This window comes from Malaclemys terrapin, chromosome 1, assembly GCF_027887155.1.
Source record: "Malaclemys terrapin pileata isolate rMalTer1 chromosome 1, rMalTer1.hap1, whole genome shotgun sequence".
NCBI classification, from domain to species: Eukaryota; Metazoa; Chordata; order Testudines; family Emydidae; genus Malaclemys; species Malaclemys terrapin.
Genome location: NC_071505.1, coordinates 93,881,569 through 93,892,414, shown reverse-complemented (window position 1 = coordinate 93,892,414; position 10,846 = coordinate 93,881,569). Strand labels below are relative to the sequence as shown.

Sequence of the window (10,846 nt, the reverse complement as noted above, 5' to 3'; positions counted from 1 at the left end):
GGAGAATGCTAGCAATCACACAGTGTGGGGCTGGGGGTGGTGGTGGTTATAAACCAAATTGGTAGCAGAGTAATTATGGCAGCAAACAGTGCCCCTTCCATGATCACTAGTACACCGCATCCAACACTAACAGCTTTCTCAAAACGGGCTAAGGTAGAACAGTGGAGTTACTGAGCTACTCTTATTTTTCCAAAAAGTGTAATGGGATCTCAACTTCCATCTGGCCAGTAGCCAGCTGCAGTAGACAGCAGCAAACTTGTTTCAACATCTCTTCTGCAGGGAGACACCTAGCAGGGCAGTACCTCTGCTTAGAGTTGCAAATGAATGCATTAGCTGTTTCCTGTAAGGCAGTGGTTCCCAAACTGGGGTTTGCAAAATGTTACAGGGGGTTCTTGGGGAAAAAATTCCCTAATGGCAGACAGAGCTGTCCCTAGGGACTCCGGATAGCATGGGGCCCGGAGCCCTTGGACTTCCAAGAGCTACGCAGATCAAAGCAAGCATATCTATCACACTGAGATTTAAACTTCAAGACTCCTTATAAGAAATGGAAAGGGAGGTGGATATTTTTTGCTGTTTTTAAAATTAAATAGGCAGCTAGTATTGTTTTTAAAATTATGAAGAACAAGTTTAAGCTTTGTTGTAATGTGTGTTGTTTGCCTGGACTGCTCAAGACCTGAATGCTTGTGTATGAGGAACTCTTAAATACCTTCCTGCTGTTTCACATTTGATACTCCTTGATGAAACATAGGAGCCTTGTCTTATAACAGGCTTATTCATAGTGATACAAGCTATGAAAGTGAGATCTTGGAAGAGTGTTGCTGTTTTCATAGTGCAATAAAAATACCATAATAAATAAGTGTAATAAGCGTGTCATAAAAAAATTATATTTCCAAGATCTCTGCTTTTATAATTTATACTCAGGTAAAGGAGAAAATCCCTGGAAATATTCATTTTTAGGAGGGGGTTCACGAGACTTGATATTTTAGTGAAAGGGGTTGTTGAGTTTGGGAACCACTGCTGTAAGGCAAGAGTGCTGCTAAAGGGACCTAGCCTACTCTTAATCTGTCACTGGTATGTTAGGATTATAGACACTTTAATTGCACATACACCATTTTAAACCTTAAATAATTACAGTCGCATGCATTGTTCTCAGATAGTCAAACATGCCAGTTCCACAGCTTGCATCTGTCAAAAGATTTCCTCATGCTGCACATAATATGTTACACATTTGCAGCCGGTATGACTGGCTCTGTGCCTTGGAGTAGAGGCTGTGAAAGGTTAACTGAAAGGGGCTGGCTTTGTGGAAAGAAGCCAAAGGCGCTGCAGTCCTTGGGGTGGAAAGATGGGCTCAGCTAGATGTGGTGCCTGGCACTGGTTGAAACTGGAGGAATACAGGGCATTCAGCAGCAGTCCTACTAGGAATGTCACTAATGCTGTTCCCAAGGGAGGGGAGATGGTTTTGTTATAATCCCTACCTCCAGCCTCATCTGAGGGGGCAGAGTCTGACTGGGAAAGCCCCCTCGGGCAATCCTGGCCAAAGTGGTTCTGATCAATGGGCCATGAGCACAGGTTGCTACCATTGATGACTTGTGGCAGTAAGGGAGCTGGTCCTACTTCAAGCATAGAGCCTGGCAAAGAAGAAAATCCAGCTGAAGAAACTTTTCCAATTCTGATTGAGTGTCACATCCACATTCACCACTGACTACTGTGGGGCATACACTGCCTAGACAACACCAACCTCATGGCCATGCTACAGTGGTGTTGAATAGTCAGCACGGTCATACAAAAAATATTCTTGATGCAAAAGGTGACTCCTCTTCTTCCCCTATGCCATGTCATTTCAAGATACCTGCTCAGCAATTTTCTCTGTGTTCCTCAAGTTGGGTTCTGGCAGCTATACAAGTATTTAAAAGGTGTAAACCCTGAAGAGGAAAGTGGAATTTTAGCATGGTCAAATGGGATGAAACTGAGCTAGGGTAGATGTAGGGAATGAATATTAGCACAATGTGACCACTCATCTCAGCAACATGGGCTACTGCGAGCACATCACAGCTGTCCTCTGCTTCCTCCACTGGCTACCTATGGAAGACAGTGTCCAGTTCAAGGCCTTAGCCTTTATCTTCAAAGCATTCAATTACAGTTGTGTGAATACATGATTTTTCAGTTTGGTGGCAGTTCTGAAAAAATGCTGGTTTGGGTCTAACTGAATTTGAAAAATGCTGGTGACTTGAAAAAGACCATTTTGGGATGAATGAAATGTTTGATCTGGAACATCTTGGGCAGGGTGCTTTTAAAAGGCTAGATCCAAAACCCAAGAGGAGGTAGTGCAGGCACCACCTCCTTGAGAAGCTTTAGAGCGTTTAGGGGTGAGGGCATTCAGCTGGGTTGTGGGAAACTTGGGTTCAATTTTCCCCTCTGTCTGATATGGAGAATGGATTTGACACTTGGGTCTCCCATGTTGCAGGCGTATACTCTAGCCACTGGGTTTCATTCTCACCTGTTGAAGCTGTTCCACTTCGTATAACTCATTACAGAGTAGGCCAGAGTGATTGCCTCTATGGCTTGGTGGTTTGGGCACTCACCTCTGGGAGATGGGAAGCCCAACTTCAAATCTTGCTCTATTATTTATACCCACTGGAAGAGCTTCAACAGTAGAGATTGAGAAAGGCCCACATCAGAATAGCCCATAGCACACTCCTGCAGAGTGGGAGAGCTAAGTTTAAATCCTGTCTCCACATCAGGCAGAGGGAGGAATTGATGCTGGACCTTCCACAACCCAGATGAGTATCCTACCCACAGCCCTGAGATTTTAAAGGAGGCAGTAGCACCACCTACTCCAGCTGTTGTGTGAAATGACACCTTAGTCCCCAAAAAGAATTTTTGGCTGAAACAATTCTGCAAATTTGTATCAAATCCATGCATTTTTTGGCTAATTTACTATTTGCAAAAAAAAAGTCCAGGCTACTATAGCTCAGAGACAAAGACTGCAGTCAATTGCTCCGCTCCTTAGCAACAACAAAACTGCCTGCAGCAGGAGTGCAGTTTGAGCAGAGCTCTCTCAGCTGCTAATTCAAGATTCGGACCAAACTTCCACAGGAACTAAGAATTATCATAAACGTCACCACCTTCCGCTCCAAGTGCAGAGTCCCCTTCTTTGATCTCGCATTTACCAATCTAAATATATAATACGATGAACGTACACATTTAAAATATCCTCACACCATTTCCTCTCAGGGAGCGGACGAGAGACAGGAAGAACCACAGTGAGAGATGTTAGTCACACTGCTTAATGCACTACTGGAAGATGTTCCGATACCACAGTGATGAGGGGTGTACAAGAGCCAGGACAGAACATCAGGAAGCATTTATCAACAGTGCGGTCTATTAGACTGTGGAATAGTATTGCCAGAAAAGCTGGAAGCTCCACCACTTCAGCAATTTAAAACAAGATGGGACAAAGCTCTGGAGAGTATACTGCAGTTAATCCTGGGCTGGGCGGGGGTGACAGAGATGATGTGATCCAATATGCAACCCCAAGCTCTGAGTGTCTCTAGCCTCTGTTTGCCAGAAGCTGGGAATGGGCCACAAGGGATTTGATGACTGCCTGTTCTGTTCAGTCCCTCTGAAGCATCTGTCATTGGCTCTTGTCAGAAGACAGGATACTGGGCTAGATGGACCATTGGTCTGACCTAGTATGGCCGTTCTTATGGTCATTCCCATCTCAGATTCCTATAGAGTGCTGTGGATTGGATAAAATGGCAAAAAGCTCATGGCTCCTCATTCCTGAGACTGGTGTGTAGCTATACTGAGGGGTCAGACAGTATTGAATGGAGGACAGCCAAGAGACAGAATAAACTCTCCCAACCCCCCCAGGGGAACTAGTGTCTTCTGATGTCTGTCTCTTGACACTGATGTTTTGAAGGTCAGGAGCTGTGTTTACAGTTTCAGCATGGGCTCTGTTTGCATTAATTTGAGCTTGAGGTCTGCATGGCATTCCTTTGGTGGAATCCTCATGCACTATCTGGAGACATGTCTCCTCCAGCCCATGTCCCAGCAAAAAACACCACTGAACAAAATGCTTCTGAGAGCCCTGGTAGCCCCTAAAACTCCATCTACCTCAATTCATGACTCCGTACATTTTGCAAACAGGTTCTGAAATTTCATTGCAGGATCCATAGCTTAAATTCCCCCCAAAGGTAGGGGGTATCCTATACAGCGCGCATAAGTAGGAAGATTCTGTTGTAGGATTTTCCAGTGCCCATCACTGAGTATCCAAGATACCCTGCTGGGACTCAGGAGATCTGGGTTGCATTCCCTGCTCCGCCATTGACCTGCAGTGTGACCTTGGGTAAGTCACATCACCTCCCTGAGCCTCAATTTCCCCATCCGTGAAATGGGATAACAATACTCATCCTCCTTTGTGAAGTGCTTTCAAATCTATGGGTGAGAAGCACTACAGAAAAGCAACCTATGATTAAACTCTGCCCCTGGTTTTTTGTTCACCCCATCTGTGAAGTATGGGCAATGAAATATTTCTAGCACACTGGAAAGCATTGGAGGCAGCACACAGAGCAGGCTCCAACAGATTGTTAAAGGAATTGTGGCTTGCAGTGGTATGTTTTATTAATACTAGGTTGAGACCAAAAACATGCTCAATCAGGACATTCCATTCTTAGGTAGCAAATGCCTAGAGAGTTGGAAGAACAGGCCCAAAGCATGGTGGAGGCAGGGCTGGTAGCTGTCTAGGGCAGCAAAATGTTTAATAACTGGCTGGCTGGATGCAGCCCAGTAAGAATGTGGGAGTTCAGGAGAGTTACTGGTTTGCTTATAGCAGCAGAACCTTTCAGGCCCTGTGAGATGTGCAAGGGGGGTACATAATATAGTGTGGATTGCCAAGCCACCCACTCTCCTCTCCCTCCTTTGGTGCCAAACGCACCATAATATTCCTATTGTTTAGCCAGAGTGCCTGATACACAAAATCCTGCTGTTCTCTCCCGCTGCCCTGGGGAAGGAGCTCAAATTAGGCCATCCCTGCCAAGCTACTGAGTAATGGATGGAGCCCATTTTTCTCCGCTGGGTTAGTAAGGGCGAAGGGAGGGATCTGCATAGAGCAGCACCAACAAAGCACATGCCCTACCGCACCCAGTCTGAGTCACACCCCGCTCCAGTCTCACTCATCTAACCAGTTTCTGATTTGGTTTCCAGGGTCCCTCCATAAGAACACACATCTCACCTGCTATCAGATACCCAAGTACACAGTTTTAACTGACATTGTAAACTCCCTGGATTGGGCCTGTGACTTTATTATCTGGTAAGCACCATGCATACCTATGGGGCTGTATACAGAGGGTAAATAAAATATTAAATATTATTCTCAGTTTTGTCCTCATCCTCAAAGGAAACCTGCAAAACACTTTCAAAAGAGCAGCCTGGGAGCTTAAATTCATTACTCTGCTAGACACTAAAAATGATGGACTGAACAGAGATATTGGATTTCTGGTTTATTACAACAATCTGTAACCCACTAGGCCCCCCTCCCCCTTTCTGTCCTATGACTGCAGAGGTGTTAAAGGGCCACTCTATCTTGAATGGTCCCTTAAAATACAAGTGCTAACTACTATACTCAACATGTTGCACGTAGCTGAGCGGCTGCAGGCTGGGAGACAGGGGAGTACCTTTCCCAGCCCTAAGAGCTCCGTGCAGCTCCAAAGCATGTCTCTCCCACCAACAGAAGTTGTGCCAATAAAAGTGATGATCTCACCCACCTTCTTTTTGGCTCTATTATTGTTCTCAGTGCCAGGAGCGCTGGAAGCCCCCCGTGGTTAATAGCAGGCACTCAGGGAACCCCTTGGCACGGGGCAGGCGAGACCCCTGGCGTGCTCAGCACAGCGGGCATGCCCAGGGCCAGCTGGACACGAGGTACCGGGTGGCAATGCGGGACACTCCCCCTTGCCCCGGGGTATGCCGAGCGCCCAGGCCCTGCCCCATGGCCCCTGGCCCGTGCCAGGCTGGGACCCTCCCCGCCGCGGCTCGGGCCGAGGAAGAGCCGGGGTGCGGTGCTGGGCGGAGGAGCGGCGGGGACAGGTCTGAGCAGAGCCCGGCGCGGGGAGGGAGGCGCAGCCGGCGCCCGCAGGGGGTAGGAGGGAGCCGCGGCGGGGCACGGAGCGCAGCGGAGCCGCGGCCCCGGAGCCCTGCGATCCCCGCCCCGCAGGCGGAGCCCCCTGCCCGCCGGGGCCGAGCGCAGGGACAGGAGCCCGCAGGCCGCTCCCGGGAGCCGTCCAGGCCCGGAGAGCGCGGAGCCCTGTCCGCACCCCATGAGGCTCCCCCCGGCGGCGGCGCCCTGACCTCCGGATCCGCCCCGATGTCGGGTCCCCGGGGCGCCCTGCAGGCCTGGTGCCGCCGCCAGTGCGAGGGCTACCCCGGCGTGGAGATCCGCGACCTCAGCAGCTCCTTCCGCGACGGCCTGGCCTTCTGCGCCATCCTGCACCGGCACCGGCCCGACCTGCTGTGAGTACCGGGCCGGGAGCGGCACCAGGCCCAGCAGCGCCGGGCTCGCCTGAGCACCGGCCGCGGCCGCCCGGGGGCCTCGCTCCGGCCCCTACACGGGGCGGGGAAGACCGCACCCGGGAACCCTGAGGGACGGGGGGGGACCCTGGGACGGGGGGGTAGGGCCACCGGGAAACGCCCTGGGATAGAGGAAAGGGAGCCCAGGGCCCCCCAGCTCCCTGGGGCAGAGGCACCGGGGAACCATCCTCATACCTAGGCTATAGGGGAGGTGACCCTGACACCCAGATGTGTAAGGATTTAGTGCAGGGAGCTCTGGGACCCCTCCTGCCTCTGGGGTTTACAAAGGGCGTTAACGGAGTGTCTGTTAGTGTCTTTTAGTTCTGGGATGTAAGAAGAGTTGGGGGAGCTGGGCCAGCGGGAGGACTGGGCTGGGATGCTTGGAGACTGGCTCCTGGGTGTGCGTATGTGGGAGCACCTTTAAAACATTTCCTGGACTGCAAGTGGAGTTCTTTCACATTTATTGCATCTGAATAGCTGTAGCCCTTGGAATTTAATAATAATAATAGGTTACATGTGTCTAAGGTCTTTAATCCATGGATCTTGAAAACACTTTATCAACCCTATGAATTAAGCTTTGAGTATCTGTTAATTATTACCCACATTCTACAGAGGGAGAAACTGAGGCACAGAGAGGTTATGTGACTTGTCCACATTATCCAGTCAGAGTTGGGAATAGAACGCAGAATTCATGATTCCCCGTCCCCTGTGCTCATCACAGGACAAATCACTCTCTTATTTGAAAAAATAAAAAAAAAATAAAAGTGAGGCTTGGGGAAGGAGCCCTAACCCCTATCTCTGGAACTGTCACTATCAAATCCTACAGGATAGTCTGACGAGGACAGTTGGAAGTAAATGGGAAGTGATGTTTCTAATGCCATCCTATATACCCTGTTCTCCCCAAAATGGGCCTATACAGTATTACTGCAGCTTGTGCCCGATATGCGATATTCTGTTGGCTAAGGCATTTTTGCATTTATTTTGAAAATTCCCAGCACTGTCTCAGTCAATAAGATTCTTCCTTTCCAACAACTGTTTATAAATGCAGCATGGATGGACAAAGCACCGGAGAATATGCTGTAGGAAATGATCCTGCATTGGCCAGGAATGAGGGATGGACAAATGTTATTTAACAGGTGTCCTTCCTAGGCTCCTGTGATTCAGTATGTATGCATATTTTTCAGTGGAGGTTTGTGTGCTGATTCAGTTTCTTCCTGGCCTGATTAAGTGCCAGCGAGGAGGACATGCTGCTTCAGTGGGGGACTTTCTGATCTTGGGTTAGGGGAGTGCCAGGTGCAGGCTTAACTAGTATAATGCTGCACTGAACACCAGAAATGAGTGATGATGACAGTGGAAAATAGCCACTAGGGCTTCCCACCATGCTAATGGCTTGGAATTTAGTTTCTCAGTCTGCACTACTTTTGCAGGAGGCTCTTGGGTAGAAGGGGATGGACTAACAGACAGATTAATGAGAGGGACAGAGACAGGTGAGTTTGGGAATGGTGTTGCTGGGGGTGATGTTCTCCTCCTGGAGAAATCATATAGCCAGATAGGCAGCTGAGATGATTCCCACTCCTCCCCCAAGCTGCATGCTGTGGCCAGCTCAGAAATCCACCATCTGTCTGTTCCAGTCTTTGCTGCGACTAGTGATCTGATGCTCTCCCTTGTCCCTAGTACACACATTTCTTCTCACCCATAGGCTAGTCTCTTAAATCTGACATACAGCAGTGCATGTTCCTTCTACAACCAAGGCATTTTTCTTACCACCCCAGTTGAGGTTGCTTAGCACAATAGACTCCTCTTTTGTTTAGGTGCCCTAAAGATTGCTACCCAATTAACAGAAGACACAGTTTTAATATTAATGTGGCTGAGGAGCGGCAGCACACATCCTATTACAGAACGGGCCCATGTAGTTAGGAGAAGGCGCATGGGCGGCGGGTATAATAGGCCCCTGGCGCTGCTGTGGCCGCCGGACCCCAGTTGCAGGGTTTTGGGGGGAATTTTTTGATTTATTATGCCCCATGCAGGTTCTGGGATGGCTGAGGAGGCAGTACATGCTATCCAGCTCCCCAGGTTCATCAGTACTCCCTGGACTCTGGCCAATGGGGGGGGGGAGGGCGCTTGGGTCTCTGGTCGGCCCGGGGCTCCTCTGGCTGAGGGGGGGGGGCGCTCGGGGCTCCTCCAGGTGTAGGGGGTGTCTCGGGGGTCCGACTGCAGGGCAGGGGCAGGGGCAGGTGGAAGGGGCAGAGCTGGGGCTAGCCTCCAGGTGCTATCTGAACTAGTGGGCTAGAGACCAAGTCTATTGCCTGCCTATTTCAGGAGTCGCCTGCACAATGCTCAGCATGGGTCACTGGTGTGGAAGAGGCAAACTAAAACAGGGACGAGTAGCAATTCATACCGTTTTTATTTTTGCATTTATCTCGGCTATTAAGGGGCTGAAAAGCAAACCAACAGGGCCAGCGTGAAAGTGAGATATCCAAAACCCTACAGTAAGCACCCCTAAGTCATCTGAAGGCTTCCTCATTAAGTGGAATTACCATCCCCTTAAGCTTGCTCTTAGTATCAGTGGGCTCAAATCAGTTCCCTGGCAGATATCTTAACTAAGAGCATCTCAGTTAAGTGGAGTGAACTGTATTGTAAAGACAGACCTAGGACCTTACAAGGACATAGCATGTTAAGGAAGGATTTTTCAAGGGGTGGCCGAAGGGTGTGCCGTCTCATCTGATTTCAGTCGCTTCAGCATGTCCTGATTTGGAAACTCAAGGATATGGAGTAATAAATCTCTCAGACAGTGGAGCAAAAGCATTCCCCCTGTTCTGCTAAATTGTATTTATAAAGCACCTTCAATCCTCTGGGTAATAATATCTGGCCAGTTAATGGGCTTCCAACGTGATGGGCCATTCCAGCCGCTTTCAAACAACTGTGCTGCTGCTGCTCATGCCGATTGCAATGGTGTGAACCCAAGAGACTCTGAAGTTCTGGATACGTATGCATTTATATACTATCATGTTCCAGCTCCATCAGGGTGTGAAACGACATATGCATGCAGCAGCTGTGCTGAGCTGGATGGCGCTCAGTCATGGAACTCACTTCTGTGTAATATAATGCTAACCCAGCGCTCTGCTCCTTAGGGTTTCTTCTGGTTCTAGAGCGTCTCAATTTGTGCCTCTCCTATTTATCTATTAGTTACGTGTAAAGCATCTAGCCTGTCTATTATCTGGATGCTCTTGCTGCATGGGGTGTCTAGCGCAGAACAGCTGCTGTGCCCCCAAGTGAGATGTACTTGTCTTGATAAGTTCTTGGCTGTGAAGGGGAAGCTGTTTGAGAAGAGGGGTGTGATGCCTTTTCATGAAATGATGCAGAGACCATAGCCTGTCTCTTGCCATTGTTGAAAGTAAAGCTAGTTTCCATTCTTGCTCTCCTAAGTCCACTCAAACTAGTCCAATTAATTTGAAATTCCACAGGTGGGATCTTATTGCTGGGTGTAGATACACTCTCCTGGAAAGCTTCAGGCAAATGGGACAAGACTTTTGGAAGCAACGTGAGTCTAAAAAAAGCAATGAGAGCTGCAAGTGCTCAGCACCTTTAGAATCTGGCCCCAGGTAGCTCAAGTTGGGCATCCAAACACAGGGGTGTTAAAAATATGAGCCTAAGCAATTTGCTGCTGGGGTACTGTGGTCTATGGGGTTAGGCACAGGATTGGGAGTCTGGAGATGTGGGTTCTAATTCTGCTTTTGACCCTCACTAGTTTTGTGACCTTGGGCAAGTGACTCAGATTCTCTGTGCCTGTTTTCCCCATCTGTAAAACGGGCAACAAAGGTCAGTCTCCTGGCTGAGACCTGGACTGAGATTCTGGAGATTTGGGTTCAGTTTGTGGCTTTGTCACAGGCTGAGTGTGTGAGCTTGGGTAAGACACTTAACATCTTTTTCCCCCCATCTGTAAGACTGGAATAATATATCCAGGCCTACTTCACAGGGGGCTGAGAGGATTAATTAGCTAATGCTTGGACAGTGCTTTGAAAATCTAAAGCACAATGTAAGTAATTAGTGGGCTTCCCTTGCAGCTTGGTGAAGCAAGAAGCAGCTATGTAGTGGGAGAATGAACATCTCTTCCCGTGTCCTTGCACTGCTGCCTTGCACAGAGCCTGTGGAGGGAGACTTTCGGGGTATAGACACCGAAAGAATAGGACAGTGTCTGGCTTCGGCATTTTCGGTGGAGAGAGAGAAGCAAATGTACACTGAAAACGAGAGGAGAAGGAGGGACACACCATAGCAACATCAG

General features: G+C 48.9%; 1 protein-coding gene across 1 annotated transcript in view; it reads left to right on the top strand.

The window, feature by feature from the left end:
* The first annotated feature begins 5,558 nt into the window (after nt 1-5,558).
* MICALL1 (MICAL like 1) overlaps nt 5,559-10,846 on the top strand; it is a 29,148-nt gene continuing 23,860 nt past the window's right edge. The window contains exon 1 of the mRNA XM_054031713.1: nt 5,559-6,507. Coding sequence (XP_053887688.1) covers nt 5,933-6,507 — 575 coding nt within the window. The 5' untranslated portion in view covers nt 5,559-5,932. The remainder of the gene's footprint in view (nt 6,508-10,846) is intronic.